Genomic DNA, 18268 nt, shown 5'->3' on the forward strand with positions numbered 1-18268 from the left:
AAAATGCTTTGCAAATTTCACTACAAGTTTGGATTTAACTGGTTGCGATGTATGATAAAAAATAAATCGTGGCAATAGCCATTTATAATTATATTATTTTTAGAAAATAGACTTTTTATCCCCTGAGGCTTTTTATATTTTATTTTTAAATTCAATACGAAAATATTAGGTACTTGTAAAGCATTGGTACCTTACATATTATTATATTTTATAAATAGTATACCTATGTATATAACTGTATGTCTGTATAATAGCTTTTGTGTCATTAAATTATTATTATTATTTATTTATACAGCATGGTAGTAATTGTATGTATGTATTATTATGTTAAATACAATAAAGAAATATAAAACATGAATTAACCTAGCTAGTACCTACTTAAGTTGTTTTGTATATTGTATATAAAGCACATTGTTTATAACAATATTGTTTTCTCTTATTTATTGATGTGCATCTAGATTATATATTTAATTATATATTCATTTGCATAAAATATGTTATAAAATTACCAATGCATTTTAATTTGTACCGAATTTCTCAAATATTCGGTGTAAAAGTCTGGAGTCTGCAGGAGTCAGATTTAAATATATAATACGCAGTAAATAATAATTGTAAATTGTAATTATTAGATAGTTAACATAATATATTATATTCTCACGAAACACCAACATTAAATTGTGTTATATTTAATTGTATCAATTTAACGGATGCACGCGTAGTAGGTATATAAAGGTATATAATGGGCAGCTTCTAATACCTATATAATTCTTTATTATTACTACACAATGTCTTCGAATAACTATTAACTAAATAATGTATTTTTATTAAATAGCTATTTAATGACGAACAGTATTCCGAATTATCAGGCTTCCGGTGTCGTCAAATTACAATTCAAACAGTAATGTGAAAATCGTATTGTTATAGGTAGTAGCCGGAGAAGCAGTTATAGGTACCCTATACGTTATATATATTATGCTACCTTCTTAAATGCTATATTATTGTGATCGCCTTTTCGGATCGTTAATGGGCAACTATACATACAAGTACCTACTAACAATTACACATTTACACTGGTCTGACGGTAAATGGACACGGAAGTGCTAACTGTCCAAATAATAATATCTCCCACGGCTCGCACATGCGAATACATTATAGCCTACATGGGTAAACAGGATCCACCCGTGGGTTTGCGGTGGGGCGACGTTATAGCGAGCAAAGCTATTAGTTTCTCATTAGCGCGAACATTTTGCAGTACAATAAGCACAGCAGTATTATAATAATATAATATATTTGACAAAAAGACACTCGTCAATAAGTATATTATTTCCTGTGCGACGTGATCATTATACGGGTCTTCTGTTGGTGCGCTGCTGCTTCTACCTCATCGGGGGTAGCTCCAGTCCGGCGATAAATATTATTATTGTTACATAGACATCGGTCGTGTGCAGTACTCCTAGACGGTTATTCGTATCCAGCCCAATTTTCTTATGACAGTAATTTATTACGCCAACAAACGTATTTTTCTGACCACATTTTTATTTTCACACCAAAAATCCAACAGATAAATTGAAAGTTTTTTTCTTATTTTTTATCCGTAAATTATACGCACCATCCGTCAACGCCATGAACTCGTCGAAGAATTCCTCCAGCAACAATAATAACAATAGCATGCAGGACTACTACATAAAACGGCAAAAGAACAACGAGGCGGCCAAGACTAGCAGATTAAAGAAAAAGGAACAAGAATTGGAAATCGCCAAGAAGAAGCAAAAACTCGAGATTACTTACGTAAAATTGCAAAAACAAATAAATCGTATGCAATCGGTCCGTGCTTAATAATGCAACTTATTCAAGGTATGACAATTAATTCACTATATACCTAAGTACAAAAATTTCATTTGGATGACCTACACCCGACGTATATAATATATATTATGTATTTGTTCGTATTCATCCGTTTGTGTAGATTACTTAACCATTTCAAATCATTTTCTTGAACATATTATAATTATTGGGTGTTTTGGTATAATATACTATGATATACACCAATGTCTAATGTAGCCAATGTAGGTAGTAATCAAACTCGATTTACACACAAGAATAAAGATTCTATAGTAAAAAAAAAAAAAATAGCAAAATCATCACTTAATTTAATTAATTTGTCATTAGATCGTTTTCTTATATTGTGAATATATTAATGTTAGAACTTGCGGACTGAGGACTGTATGTCTGTATCTATTAATAAACCTTTGTTAATATAATTTAAGGTAATAAATAAATTAAGTAATGTGGCTTGGTGTTACCGGTACGTACGTTCAGTGTGTTTCTACAAATTGAGCGTACGTACCGGCCGCAGTCACTAGCTCCCGGATGGGTGACCACACGGGATATTTAGCAACATATCCTTGCTACACATTCACAAATACGTGTTACAACTTACCAACTTTAAAACCTACAAATAAAAATATACTAAAATAACCCCTACCGTACCACATCTCACTTCCAATGGTCTATGTTGCCTAAAAAAAATTAAAAGAACTTTATACTAGATTGTTAGTTACTTATTCGCGAAAAAATAAATATATTTGTAGTAATTAATTCTTTAACTAAAAATTTTAATATAATTTTTTATCCTTTTGAGTGGGTGATATACCAAAATATTTTATACAATATTATTGCGTATTTTTCATATGAATACGATGGAGTATAAATATTAGGTAACCTATTGATTAATATTGACTTTTATATTTATGCCATTTAGTTGTAGTTTCTTCGGAGGAATTACATATATTTACGTTCCTTCATTCGTTCCTAATTTAGGAGTGGCAAATTTGTTATATAGCTAGGTGTACAAATATAATACACATCAAATTAAATATACCTATATATAAGTTACAATCTGCAAATGTATGTATTTCCTGAGGCCTTTATAAGTATAATATAGGTACATTATATTATGACCATGACGTAATAAATGTAATGTCATAAGACATACCTAAATTATAACTTAGTTAAATAGCGAAATTATTATTTATTTATTTTTAAAGAAATTCACTGATGTGTCCCGCTAAATGTCAGGTACTTTGGTCTTAACTCTTAGGTGTCTTGGTTAAGTATACTTAGTATTGAATACCAGTCTACCACCCAACATAATTTCATAATCCCCGCTTATTGTTGAGCCACTGTTTAGGTGTGGGACAGTCTATTATTAAACTTATTAAAAAGTTAAAGCACTAAATATTTAAAGCAAATATGAAATATTTAGGTATAAAAATTGAATTTTATAATCTGTTGTATGAAGTATTAAAATGTTTTATTTCACAATTCACAGCCGTAAATGACATTATAAAGTTAGCTATACAAAATAGGTAGATAGGTACTAAGAATTATAATAAATTAATAACTCATTTGCGTATAGTCTATTCTAGAGGTCAGCAATAGGCAGCAATCCGCGGTCCGAAGCCGGTTCGTGGAGGGAAAATAACTTGACCATTAAAAATATTTTGTTGTAATTTTTTTTGACCTTTTTTTTGTAGACCTTAAAATAACATACTAAACAAAAAAAAGTTTTCTGGACCCCGACAGTTTGTTTACATTTTATCATCCAGACCACTTACAAAACTAATTTCCGACCCCTGGTTTATATCTATAAGCCATCATAGGTATACATTGTGCACCGTTGAGGATACATTAATTAAATCCGTGATTGTTCACGACCAAGTAAAAGTCAATCACTGAATCACATCAATTCATTCATTATATAATAATATTATAATATGAAAATCACTTTAAAAAAATATAAAAAAAATCACTAATAATATCATAAAATTATTGACTATTATTATTATAATAATACCATCTGTTTTATAAACATAAAATGTTATCATTTATACTATTTATAGTCTATTATAAAAATAAAATCAATACCTATAGTAATACCAATACGTAGGCATATATACATATAACATAATATCGTCAGTTATTGCAAAAGTAGTAATAATTATAATAGGTACTTAGCATTTTAAAACTTCTTAGGTAAAAATTAGAAATAATATTATTTTTATTTAATTCATATCATATTTAAGACGGATTCTAGAATAAAAGAAAAAGTAAAATCTACATTGTATATAATTTATAGAAAGGGTGATTCATGGTCACTCACATTTTTTAAATTTTATATGAAGCAGTTATTTTGCATTTCTATCTGATCTTTGGAGTTTTAAGACATGCTTGAAAACCATCATTATGATTGAAATAAATAGCCAAATTATCCAAATTCTTTAGATTTTGTTTACTAAGGTACGAAATAAAAGTTCTGTGACGACACAATCTTCTGTTTTTCAAATGATAATTGGTAACCCCTCAATATTACCCCCCTTATTATAAATAATTCACTAAATAATTTACAATTTAAAAGAAAGGGCCGGGAATTATTTAAAACAAGTTGATATCTCCATATAGGTCACTTGTTAGTGAACATTCGTGCTGAAACTTAAGTTTTGTAACCCAATGGCCTATGTCACCGAGGATATATTTCGTGTTAATAAAAAAAATCAAAAAATCTTGCTGAATTGTTGTCCTGTCGTGTTCGACTAGAAAAACTAAAAACCGTTTTCTAATCAGTACCTCTGCTCTGGAATATTGCATTTCTTAGCGCACACACAGTAGATGTGTACATCATGGTAGATAATAGATAATATCAATGCTTGTGCTTCTGGCCTTCTGCCTAAGTTCCTTTTTATACTTCGGAGGTATTACCACTATTACATTACCTACCTAATCCTGCAGACTATTTATTGATTAACTAAGTCAAGTGTAGAAAATACGTAAAATATTATACTTACATTAATATCAAATTATTAGATCAGTATAATAGACCCTAGGCTAGTAGGCTAATATTATTATAGCCATTATAGGCGAAGTTTCCCCTCCCCTGAATATGTCACTTATGTGCATGACTTGCGAATGAGGTCTGGACGCCTATAAGATACCTAATGATACATACTTAATTTAAAATATCCACTTGATTACCTATAGGTACCTGAATATATTATTCCATATTGGCATATTATTGCTACCACGAATATTAATTAATGATTTATTATTTTATATATTTCAGAATATACGAAAGTCCCCAGAGTTGCCGGTAATCTCAGATCACATTACTGAAAGTATAAGTAAATATGGCGTTCCCTAGTCATATGGATTTTTTTTTAATTTTAATTGATTTTATTTTATACACAAAATATTTATAACAATAAGTATAGAAAGCATGTGCACAAACTTTTTTCTCCACAACGTTTTACGTATATAAACATAAAAATTTAAAATTTAAAATACTATACCTAACTACACAGTTGTTAAAATTTACAAATGTACCAATACAATGATTAATTATTATAAATGTATTTTCGTGTACAGGTCCTCTTGTACAATAGTTGCAGCAAATATTTGATAGTCTCCTACATTTTAATCACAGCTTTTATACATCGCACTTATTTTTTTTTTTTTAATATACCTAGTTATTATATTATAAATTATTATTTAATCACTTTATATTTGAATTTTTTGATAATCTTGTAAACTGTAAGTTTTTATTTATTTTTTTATATGCATTAAATAAAATAACGTTTTTCATTTTTTCCAAATGTATCTACTTTTATTTATTGTTATTTTAATAATATTAAGTAAAAATGTTTAATAGCACAATAGTATATAATAATAGTATTGCATGGGTTTTATAGGTAATTATATACCTACGCAAGTGTTTGTTTGACACTTTGGTGACACTAATTTTGTTGTTCATCAGTTATAACTTTATGTTTTATCAATTATATTAAGACAAAACAATTTTAAAATTTAGTTCAACTTTCACAGAAACGTAGGCATGCCAAATTCCTAACACATGTGAAAATTATCAAGAAAAAATTTAAAAATGTGCACCTATAATAATTTACAAATAGTATTTAGGTTAATGTTTTTACAACACGAGTTTCAAGTAGGTACCTACATTACCAACTGTGACAAACTCTAATTAAATTAATTTTTACTCTAGTATTTCAACATTGTTAGCAATACCTATAGGTACCGGCTATGCCATTGATTAACTTTACATCTATTGTATATTAATTAATCAATGGCTATATAGCAGTATAATACTAAAAAATATTTAGGTATTAAATTCATTAGGATTAGGTACAGGGTACCACACGTAAGTCTATAGTCTATATTATACATACCTATTTGACACTGTATCTGTGGAGTTAAAGGTTTTGAAATAATAACTAAATAGTTAACCCAATTTAAAATTATTTACAAATGTAAAATGTATAACTAAAAAGTAAAATACCATACTATTATAAGTGATAATACTTTATACATTATACTTATCTATTTCTATTATTACTAATATATATATTTTTCTTAACTATCATATAAATTACTAATTACCTATATACCTACATAAGTAATGTTTATACATTTTTATGCCTAATAGGTGGTGGTTAATACAGTTACCTAAATTTAGAAATTTAGATTATTGATTATAATAAATTTATGTTATCAGTTAAGTATACATGAATAGGTACATAATATATAATAAATAATAATAATAATTAACAGAAAACAGTATGGAAAATTTTAGTTAAGTATAAAATTAATAATTGTTTTTGTAAGAGAAATTTAGATTATTGATTATAATAAATTTATGTTATCAGTTAAGTATACATGAATAGGTACATAATATATAATAAATAATAATAATAATTAACAGAAAACAGTATGGAAAATTTTAGTTAAGTATAAAATTAATAATTGTTTTTGTAAGAGAATAGTCCATATTTGAAAGATTTTCTACTATGTCAAAATGATCTACTCCATTTATTCTTTCTTCAGTTACATCCAAACCAAGTTTTTCCAGAAGCTATAATTAATAAAAAACAATATACAGGTTAATTATTCATGGACATGCGGTTGCACCACAGACTATATTAAAATATAATATATAATATATAATTTTCATATAGTCGGTGGTTTCACACACTTTACTAGTTTATTGTTGCTGAGTATTTAACTTTAATTATTATTAGGTATATTTTTTAAACTTATTTATAAATTTTACTTTTAGCATTAATTACTCTCTAATTATAAAAATATGTATGTAGGTATGGGTAATTTTAATTTATTTATTACTAAGTAATAATATTAAAATAAAAATGTAATATTTATAGTCAATGATACCTACTATAGCAAACAGTAAAATAAAAATAACTAACTTTGGCAAACTGTTTTGATTGTAAATGAAAAGCTGGAGAATCATTTTCTCCATAAACTACAAGAATTTTTATATAATTTTGAGCTGTTTTATGTATAAAATCAAGTCCATATAGATTATTCAGTGGACTTAGTTCTAGACAAGTATTCCTGAAAACAAATATTCTCTTTAAATATCATTATATATGATAATAATAATAATATTATTTATTAATACTAACTACAAATTTAGTGTCAGATTTATATATTTCTGTATTATAAATTATAATAACACAATAAAGGATTTTTTTTAAATAATCTCAATTCAATTTCTAATGTGATAATAAAATTGTAGGAATATAGGCACCTACCTAATTTTTATTTATTTAACTACAGTCAATTTAATGTAAAAAAATAATTACATAGTACCTATGTATATACTCATTTAAGTTTAAAAAATAATACTTGTTCAACTTCAGTGGCTTGTTTATAGAAGTATCCAATAATGGTTTAAGATCAAATATACCGCTGATGAATATAAATCCTTTAACGCCGATGTTTTCATTTACTTCAGGATGTATCATAGATGCAGCTAAATGAGCACCTGCTGAATGTCCTCCTAACCAAATATTTCTAATTGAAAAAAAAATAATGTAAAAACATAACTAGGTATATTAAAATAATGAAAAAATTAATTCATAATTTGAATTGGTACTACCTACTACCTAGTAGCTAAAACCAACAATACAATTATAGTCCAATATTTAAATTGTGCATTATTTAAAACCTAAAATAGTGCAATATTATTAGATTATCTTACTTATATTTTAAAGAATCCTTTAAATATAATAACAGTTGATGGATTTCTTCAACTATATTAAACATGGTTACTAAAAAGAAATAAAAATATTATCTAGGTATAGGTATATAAGATTAGTGACTTATTTTTAGATTCTGAGTAGAGCAATAAATATATTGATTTTATAATGTGTTTTTTTGTGTATGTCATAAATTTGTTACTATTGGGAACAATAAAAATTCTTCAATTTTCAATTTTGTAGATAGTTTTTGGTAACAGATATGATCAAGCAGGTACTTCGGGGGATGAGGGTCAAAATAAAAATACCTCCAATGCTTTTCAAAATAACCAAAAAATACAAATAAACAAATAAACCTGTAATGTTTTTGGAAAATGTTTTTAATTTTCTTATTTTTTGTATTTGAAAAACAAATCTGTAAAAACTTGAAAATTTTACTGAATACTCAAAACATATTTATGAGACATTCATTATTCATAAGTCATATTATAATCACCTAATTTAGAATAGTTTTTCATTTGCAATGATTTATCATTGAATTCAAATTTAATACTTTCATTACAGTGACTTAAGACTTGAGTCATAGCTATAATTAAGTTGAGACATACTTTGACACCAACTGTAAAGCATAGCAGTTACAATTTTCTAATTTTTTACATTTTATCTGATTTAAATGAGAGCATAATAAAATGTACCTTTTGGTGCGAGATCATAACCAGGTACAACTACTCTAATCCCAGCGTTTACTAATGGTTCTACACAGTAAGCAGAAATGTCTTTGTTTAATTCTTGCCAATACCCTCCATGAATGTAAACAAAAGTATAATCTGAAGGAATTAGTTCATCTTCATAAACATCTAAGAGCTGTTGGTCACCAGATCCATATCTAATATTTGTTGATTTACAATATGTGGATTTCTTAATTTGTTCACTGACTGAAAATATTTATAGTTACATAAATAAATCTGTTGGTATTTATATATTTTTATTAATGCTCACTGTTTACGGCTTAATCTTACTTACTTAACTGAACTATTTCAATATGTTTATTAACTACTTTATCTGGATCCATTCGTTTACACCATTGGCTTGGAGAGTAAAGAGATTCATTACTTATAGTCTAAAAATGAAAAAAAAAAAAAAACAATCGACAATAAATTTATAAATGATAAACTAATTTTAGTTGTACTTTTCTGTCCATTTGGTTCTTGATCTTCAATGCTTTTATAAAATAATTCCAGGCTTATGTTGTATATTTACTACTTGGCTTTACAAGTTTTAATAAATAATAAAAAACATGGCATGGGATAGATGAATAATACTGTTACATAATGCTTAACACTATTTCACATTACTATATATTAGGTATAAAATATACAATTTCAGAAAACTTAAAGCATGAAAATAATATGGATCAATTACTTAAAGGAGACAATTAATAAATATTAGGTTTCAGTAATATAATACTCAAATATAAAGTAAAAAATATTTATTTATATTATGTAATCAATCAAATAATTTTAAAATCTAAGTGACTAAATAAATAATATAATATAACATATCAATTTGTCATTATGACATTTAGAATTGTTGCACAATTAATACATACTAAAAATAATTTAATAGTAATTAGTAATTAGTTAATACTATTGAAAAAAATACAAAGTAGTATTCTCATCTGCAAGGTTAATAAAAATATAATAAAATACTAGCTAAACATTATATTTTATTAACTTCAACTATTCTCTATTAATTTTATATTTTAACAAAATAAATACAGTCTCATTTTTTTTACATGTCAGGGTTGTTCATTTTATAAATAGATATTTAATTCTAAACAAATAGCATTTAATCAATAAAAAAATATTTTTTTTCATAGAGTTTTATTAAAAATATATTGTTATTGATAAACAACATTTGGAATTATTATTTTAAGTGTATTCATCCATAAATTTATTAAGATAAAATCTTAGACCTTCAATACTTTCATCTCGACATGACTTCCCATGTTTTTCAGCAGATAATAAATACTCCTTAGCTAATACAACTGGGACTCCAATTAATGTTGACAGTTCTTGTGCACTTAATGATCCGCTTTCTTGTAATGCTTCAACAGTTTTTTTCAATACAACAGACTCATCACATAAAGATGATTGTAAAGCTAATACTCCACTATCAAATTTTCTTAGTTTTATAGGCGATGATTGGTCAGTATTCATCATGTGACAAGCGTGCAATAAATCTTCAGGTGATAAAAGATCTAATCCTCTAGCCCTATTTACCCGACAATAAACTTCGGCAAGAGCCATTGTACCACCAACTTCTTCTAATGAAACTTGAATAATTTTGATTATTTCTTTACAAAGTGTGTTCAAATATGCATTTGAATCAGTGAATGATGATCTAGTGACTGGGTCATCAACACCAAGACCTAAAAGGTATGATTTGAAGCGCACAGTTTCATCATCACTAATAGCCCCTTGTTTTTCTTTAATTTTTTCAGAAATGTTTTTACTTAATGATACCATATCTTTAGCTGTAATCATAAGTCTGTCTAAGTCTTTAAAAGCGTCTGTTATACTAATATCAGATGCCTTTTGTTTTTCATAAATATTTTTTTCAATCCCTCCAATTCCTGTTCTAATTTGATGGGTGATTTTATTAACAGACCACTTTTTTTCTCCAATAGTTTTCTGAAATACATCAAAAAACCCATCAGGAATTTTGTCCTTGAAATCCAGTTTGATGTACTCACCTTTGGCACAAGAAACAGGGCCTGGATTTTTATTATCAGAAGGTAATAAATGAACAACAATTGTTTTAGTTTTTGAACCAAATAAAGTTTCGGTAACTGCAGATTCAATGTACACTATATACCGGAGCTGTAGAGACAACCACGCATCACCAGACATCCAGAAAAGACGAGTGGCCGTTAAAATGATATTACCACGGTGAAAAGAAGTTTTGTAATCGCCATCGTACAAAGTGATATTGCTGTGACGCCATAGTACGATCTCGGCTGGATCAGGTTTAGCATATTCAAATCGGTCCATATCAAAAATATATAAATCAAATAATTAATATAAATACGATTATTTTAATAAACACAACAGGCCCATTGGAACAAAATAATATGGCACACCATTGACAATATTGACATTTGGAACAATAATTATTTGGTTAAAATATTTAAAAAATCATATTTAACTCTGTTTATACAGTTCACAGCCATCACGATCGATTCATTTTTGAAACAGAAGATCTTATCAATTAAAGCAGCTGCTGTCAAAAGCAAAACCTCGTTGATTCATTCTTTAATCAATGTTAGCATCACATGGCATCACAGAATAATGCACAGATATAGATAATATTGTTTATATTATGTTTGTTATCTAATTCTGTGCGGGCAACTTTTCAGTAAGGCACTTGAGCATAATCACTTAAGTCTTAAATGCAAATCCTTAAATGTTAAATCTGTTTTCCAATTTTCCAAACGCACAATATGTATACATGTTAAGGCTATACGGCTATACGATAAACGATAAAAAATACTCATTCCTTAGTTTAAAATAACTTAATTATATTACAAGTGACGTATGCATGCGTAAATTAATATAATATAGTTGTTGTTAAGTATAATAGATGAACATATAAACATATTGAGCTGTAAACATATTTCATAGTTTCATACAAAATGGGATTGATGACAGTTCTGAAGAAAATGAAACAGAAGGAAAAAGAGATGAGAATCTTAATTTTGTATCCTTTTTCAAAAAACGTGTGTATATAATTAGTTACCAATTATGAATATTGATGTCAGTGTTATAAACTGAATTCACTAATTTATTAAATATTTTTATTGGATAGATAACTAATATGTAAGTAGTACACCTGGTTTTATGTTCACACATAAATTATAATAATTTTTACAGGTAATAGTAATAAGAATTTTGTAAATAATGTAATATTTAAAAATTAAATGTTGTTTATTTATTCTTAATATCCTTACTTGATCAGAGGTTTGGATAATGCTGGAAAAACAACTATATTAAAAAAATACAACGGAGAGCCGACTAATACAATTGAACCAACATTGGGTTTTAATATTAAAACATTAGATCATAAAAGGTAATTAATTAAATAGTTAGTACTTATTATACATTCAATTTTTTAGTCCTTAACTCCTGAGGAGTGCAATGTCAGAATACATTTTTGGTAGTGTTATGTTTAAGAAGACTATTCAGGTGTCAAACTTAAAATCCTATATAAGGGCACAGGTGCTAGATGTTCAAAGTTCAAAGCATTTAATATCAATGAACATTTTTTTTTTTTTTATAATTTAACATGTATCTATTAAATTAAATATTCATAATAAAAAAATATATAGATTGAGTTAAAAGTAACATTTTGGCTACATACTAGTTGCACACTTGTGTTAGGTCCCAAAGATAAATATGATATATAAAATATCATGTACCTACGTTTAAATTAATATGCCATAATTCAGAATACATTTTTAGTGTTGAACGCAATTAGTAGCCATCCAACATTTTGAGGTCTTATAATTTGTAAAACAATTTATGGTAAGCCTCGTTTTGGGACTTTAAAATTTGATTAATTATGGAAGGTGGAGGGGTTATGGTATTGTATAAGACTAAATGGCAAAGCCACCTACTTTTCTGACCCATAAACCTATATTGTTAAATTTTAATTGAAATAGAATGCTATCTCATTGTGTACCTGAGGCACCATATTTCTAAGTACCACACTGCTATTTGGGTAATGAGTTACAAAAAAATAGTTTTTACAATCTTTACTAAATAATAAATTATGATAAGTATTACAATAATATATTTATTTTTACTTATTTTTTACTATGTTAATCATAATTTTTTTTTCAGTTATAAACTAAATGTATGGGATGTTGGTGGTCAAAAGTCATTGCGATCATATTGGCGTAATTATTTTGAAAGTACCGATGGCCTTATTTGGGTGGTTGACAGTGCTGACAAGAGAAGACTTAGTGATTGTACAACTGAATTGCATAGTTTAATTGAAGAAGAGGTAATTTCAAATATGAGCTTCAGGGTTAATCATGCTTGGCAGGGGATTTTGTTAGCATCTCCCAAAATATCAAAAAATCTGAAAAACAGCATTGTACTATGGAGAGGTTTGGTCATTGATATTAATTGTTGTCTCTGTCTTTAGTATTAAGTAAAAACTATTCATTTAGATTCCTTTGGAACGACTGATGTAGTGAATTGATAAAGATTGTAATAAAAGGTTTATAATCAGCATAAAGTGTACATGAGATTTATTTGGCCATTTTTCCAACTTAATTTTAGTTATTTTTAAATAACATATAACAGTAACAAAAAGTTGAATATTAGGGAGTGAACAGTAAAATTCAAAAAGTGGCCTGACGAATCTCTTATAGACTTAATACAAAAGTTGATTATACTTGTAGAATCTATCAATTATTCTCATGGAAGTTTTTATTATATATTTATATTACACCTATGAATGATAGAGACAACAAACCGTATTGGTACCCAAACTCTTTGATTAATAACAAATTAAAGATTGTATTTTATTTATTTTTTTATTTGACAAAAACGTTTTCCTGAGTTCACCATTAATAAGTTATGATTAAATATGAGTGAATTATAAATTTTATTGGATTTATGTACAATATATTTTCAGAGATTAGCTGGAGCTACATTATTGATATTCGCGAATAAACAAGACTTACCAGGTGCTTTATCATCAGAAGAAATAAAAGAGGTATATAAAACTCAAAATCTTGTAACATAATAGATTTAAAATAATTTATCAATATGTAATAATATGTATTATATTCTTTCATTTAAATTTAGGTATTGCAATTAGATCGAATTAAAACTCACCATTGGAAAATAATACATTGTAGTGCATATACTGGGGAAAATTTGTTGGAAGGTATTAACTGGATGGTGAGCGATATATCTGCTAGAATATTCACACTGGACTAAAAATTCCAACTTTTAAAATAAAAATAAAATATTGTTTGTGTACACCAAACTGAATTACAGCATTCCTTTATCAAGTGTTTGTATTATTTATTAACTTAAAAATAATCATGCTTTAATAAAATTTACAAATAAATAATTATAAATTGTATGATAATTATTTTTATATTTAATTTTGTATTTTAAAAAAACATTGTACTAATTTTGTAGTGAGCTTCTCATGCTTTCATTATTTACTAAATATTTATATTTTCAGACTTGTTATTTACTTCTTAAATGTTTAACATTCAAGTTTATATTGTAAATGTGTTATATTTTATTTAACTTATTTATAAAATAATAATTTGAATAATTTGATAAATATTAAAAATTTTTGATATATTACAATTATACAATAAAAATGTATATTTTCTGTAACTTAGGTGAAAAAAAAACATTTTCATAATATTGTGTATTAATATTATTTTGCACAAAGGTTTAACACGATAGCACAGATTATAAGAACAATAATAATTATTATTATATATAATATAGTTTATATAATCTGTCACAATAGTGTGTACTGTAAGGTACTACAAAATTAATGATAATATGATTATTTATAATAGTATTATAATTATTATTTATACGATATTAATATTTCATCTTAAAAAAATGTTTATCATGTCTAAAATGCTAAAAGTTTTCGATAGAAAAAAAATTTAGTGAGTTAAGGTCGTAAACAGTGGCGTATTTAAGGTTTTTCCGTCTCTAGGCACTTTCCAATTCACAGTCTTCCTCCCCCCCCCTTCATCTTTCCTACAATTATTTATAAAACATATTTAAATATACAATTTATTATATTACAATATTTTATTAAAAAAGATACATGTAGATATATGATTAATTTTTAGCGAACAAAAATTGGTTGAGTTTGATTTCATCAAATGAAAAATACTTTTTATAATTTTGTAAATAAAAATTTTTGAAATTTGCCGCTCTAGACCGGGCCTATAGGGCCTGTGCCTAAATACGACTCTGGTCGTAAAAGGATAACCAAACGATGTATAAAAATTCAAAGCTTAATGCCAGTGTTGAGTGTTCCATGAATTTACATCACTTCGGTCAATATCGCGAGTACGTTCGGTTGCGTTCAATACGCCTTGTCATATGTAATATTGTAATAATTTATGTATCTAAAAACGAACAATTTTTTCAACCTAAAATAGAATAGATATGAAAAATGTACCGACCTTTTGTCGATCATACCGCTGGACTCAGTAACGAGATGAGAGTTATGAAAACTGATTTGAAATCTTTAATATATTTATTCGAGATCAATAAATTAATAACATTCTGATATTTTCCGTATTCAATGCTAAATCAATTAGCATAACCTAATAATTCAATAACAGTTTTACAGATTTCCCCGGTTTTAATGAATGTAAAATGTTAATTGTCTAGAAAAATATTTTTAATCAAGAAATGCATACACCTATGATTATCGATTTAAAATTTCATGAAGTAGAAGTATATTACATCAAATAAATTATACCGGAGACTACTGACTAATCGGTATATGCCTTCTCGGTTCTTATTACCACAGATTTCACGAAAATAATTGCTGGATAATAATAATAATAATAATAATAATATAATAGACATAGGTCACAGTAGGCCAGTGGGGTGTCCACATCTTCCACTATAATTGTATAATATTAAACATAAATACTAATTATATCAATAATAATATCTCCAATCTTGAATAATTTGTATTCTGTATTTTCGTGTCGCGCGATGTATATTATAAAATAATTTTAATAAATACATGACAACAGCAGCTGCTCCTGTTGAAGGACAAGGACAATGTCCGCCCGTGTTCAACTTACCATAGTGGTTGACAGTCAACTTTGACAGACTGACAGTAGTAAGTTGTAGTCGTTGTAGGTAGTTTGTTGTATAATATTATTATTCTGTGTAACCTCAAACCATAGCTAATTCTACAGTGATAACTGCTCCCCAATGTTGATAAATAAAATAATAAATGATAATAGCAAGTAAATTTTCCAATTTACTTTTTTTTATTTGCTAATCATTAAACTAATTAAAATTAATTGACATGGGTCGTGCCTATTATAGTTAGTGGCTGTTAAACCGATAAAGTAGTGTTAAGTGTTGGCTATTATACGGCGAGTTCTCGGAATTGTAAATGTATATTCTATATTCCAGTTTGAAATACAAACAGATTGTGCATTGGGCTTTTAACAGACAACAGAAAATAAAATCAAAAATTTAAAATCAAAATATGTCGGCAGGACGACCAATCAAGTGTGTGGTTGTCGGTGATGGTACTGTGGGCAAGACTTGTATGTTAATATCGTATACTACCGACAGCTTTCCAGGAGAATATGTACCTACTGTGTAAGTGTTAAAATGTCAAACAATTAAAACCAATGGGATAAACAACATTATTGAGTATTGATTGTTGTTCAATAGATTTGATAACTACTCTGCACCCATGGTGGTAGACAGTATTCCTGTCAGCCTTGGTCTATGGGATACAGCTGGCCAAGAAGACTACGACCGTCTAAGACCACTTTCCTATCCACAGGTTAACATTTTTTATTAAGCTTATTGTTTATCACAAGTGTTATTTTGTTCTATTTTTTCAGACTGACGTATTTTTGGTCTGCTTTAGTGTTGCTAGTCCATCTTCTTTTGAAAATGTGGTTTCCAAATGGTATCCAGAAATTAAACATCATTGTCCAGATGCTCCTATGATTTTAGTTGGTACAAAAATAGATTTAAGAGAAGACAAAGAAACATTAAATGTTTTGTCTGAACAAGGACTGTCCCCAATAAAACGTGAACAGGGACAAAAGTTGGCCAATAAAATAAGAGCTGTAAAATATCTTGAATGTTCTGCATTGACACAAAGAGGATTAAAACTGGTAAGTGAAATAATTTGTGAATTCTGATTGACTTAATTATTCTACAATAATAAAATTATTTTTGTGAATCTCGTGATTCATGAAGGTATTTGATGAAGCAGTAAGAGCTGTTTTACGACCAGTACCACTCAAACACCAGCAAAGGAAGTGCATTATAGCTTAATTCGACAGACTGAAGAAAACAGCTGTATTCCTACCTCTGTATAAAGTTTAAAAAGGTTGTTCAGACACTTCATTCTTCATTTTTAATTTTTTTAATTTTCGAATCATATATTCAAATCTATTTGGCATGATTTATGTTAGCTTTAAAACCAAGACCAAAATCAGTGCCATTTAGTTAAATATTGTTGTTTACCAAAGATATGTTTAAATGGTTAATTTTATACTTTTGAAAAAATAAGCATTTTACTTTTCCATTGCCACGCATGACTATAATATTATTAACAGTACAAAATTAATAGTCTTCCTCAGATGACAATGTAGTGCCTTTTTATATTTTAAATTAATTCTCATTAATTTTTATTTTGTTCATTGCACTATTAACATTAGGCTTATTGTAGATTTTTTTTTATCTATTATTTTGCTCAAAAATAATTTTATGTAAGAACAAAATACATGAATCTCTATTATTTAGTTTTCTACATCTAGTCATGCAACATTTTTGTAATTAATGCAACAAATTGGCAGCTTAGATTAGAGGTTGTGAAAAATTTGGCTGGCCAACATTATTGTCATACATTCAATTTAAAAGATTGTCATGTTTCATATTATAACTATTAAAATTATTATAAATTGAATTTTTTAATTTAAATAAAATTAATTTGTATTACCAAACGAATTACATATTTTTATTTTTTGTTGAATAGCTAATGTCATCTTTTATAATATATTGTTTATATTCCTATATATTTAACAAAAAGAGCTGGTATAAAAAATTATTTTAAGATGCTGTACAAGATAATTATTTGTAAGAAAAATAGCAAAATAAATGTCTTGGTTATAAGAATTGTAGTTATCTAAAAGATATAAGAAATGTAAGTGCACAGTACACTAATTTATTATTTTAATTATAATTTATATAAAAATTATACAACTTACCAAGTAAGAAAAAAAAATATAAATTTATTTAACCATTCAATTAAATTATTATTTCAATAATAACTCAAATACTCAATAGATAATTTTATTAATAATATACATATATAAAACGTAAATAGTTTAAACTGGTTAGTAGTAATATTATAGAAACACTGAATACCTA

General features: G+C 26.9%; 4 protein-coding genes and 1 long non-coding RNA gene across 6 annotated transcripts; 3 read left to right on the forward strand and 2 right to left on the reverse strand.

Annotated features, from left to right (window-relative positions):
* The first annotated feature begins 491 nt into the window (after window positions 1-491).
* Window positions 492-5648, forward strand: LOC149057798 (uncharacterized). The gene is made up of 2 exons (XR_016191198.1): window positions 492-1854; window positions 5120-5648. It is a non-coding gene; the product is annotated as an uncharacterized LOC149057798 (long non-coding RNA).
* KFase (kynurenine formamidase) lies at window positions 5631-9540 on the reverse strand. Of its 2 annotated transcripts, XM_015517078.2 has the most exons (7): window positions 9259-9538; window positions 9093-9189; window positions 8765-9004; window positions 8072-8141; window positions 7717-7884; window positions 7275-7422; window positions 5631-6922 (listed from the first exon to the last, which is right to left on the reverse strand). In XM_015517078.2, exons 1-7 carry the CDS (start codon window positions 9268-9270, stop codon window positions 6791-6793), a joined length of 867 nt encoding a protein of 288 aa, XP_015372564.2. In that variant the 5' UTR covers window positions 9271-9538; the 3' UTR covers window positions 5631-6790. The 2 variants fall into 2 exon arrangements, with proteins under 2 accessions (XP_015372564.2, XP_089080821.1); XM_089224695.1 differs by lacking the exon at window positions 8072-8141 and having other exon boundaries at window positions 7717-7870; window positions 9259-9540.
* Window positions 9541-9658: 118 nt separating this feature from the next.
* Vps36 (vacuolar protein sorting 36) lies at window positions 9659-11342 on the reverse strand. Its single transcript, XM_015517076.2, has one exon. The coding sequence runs from the start codon at window positions 11120-11122 to the stop codon at window positions 10001-10003; it is 1122 nt and encodes a 373-aa protein (XP_015372562.1). The 5' UTR covers window positions 11123-11342; the 3' UTR covers window positions 9659-10000.
* A 120-nt stretch (window positions 11343-11462) lies between these two features.
* On the forward strand, window positions 11463-14522 carry Arl2 (ADP ribosylation factor-like 2). The gene is made up of 5 exons (XM_015517073.2): window positions 11463-11828; window positions 12087-12197; window positions 12971-13133; window positions 13773-13853; window positions 13946-14522. The coding sequence occupies exons 1-5, from the start codon at window positions 11764-11766 to the stop codon at window positions 14078-14080; spliced, it is 555 nt and encodes a 184-aa protein (XP_015372559.1). The 5' UTR covers window positions 11463-11763; the 3' UTR covers window positions 14081-14522.
* Window positions 14523-16031: 1509 nt separating this feature from the next.
* Mtl (Rac family small GTPase Mtl) lies at window positions 16032-17845 on the forward strand. The gene is made up of 4 exons (XM_015517071.2): window positions 16032-16477; window positions 16553-16667; window positions 16729-17007; window positions 17093-17845. Exons 1-4 carry the CDS (start codon window positions 16362-16364, stop codon window positions 17168-17170), a joined length of 588 nt encoding a protein of 195 aa, XP_015372557.1. The 5' UTR covers window positions 16032-16361; the 3' UTR covers window positions 17171-17845.
* The last annotated feature ends 423 nt before the right edge of the window (window positions 17846-18268 follow it).

Source organism: Diuraphis noxia, unplaced genomic scaffold, assembly GCF_037042655.1.
Source record: "Diuraphis noxia isolate RWA-SAM2 unplaced genomic scaffold, SU_Dnox_SAM2 contig0003, whole genome shotgun sequence".
NCBI lineage: Eukaryota > Metazoa > Arthropoda > Insecta > Hemiptera > Aphididae > Diuraphis > Diuraphis noxia.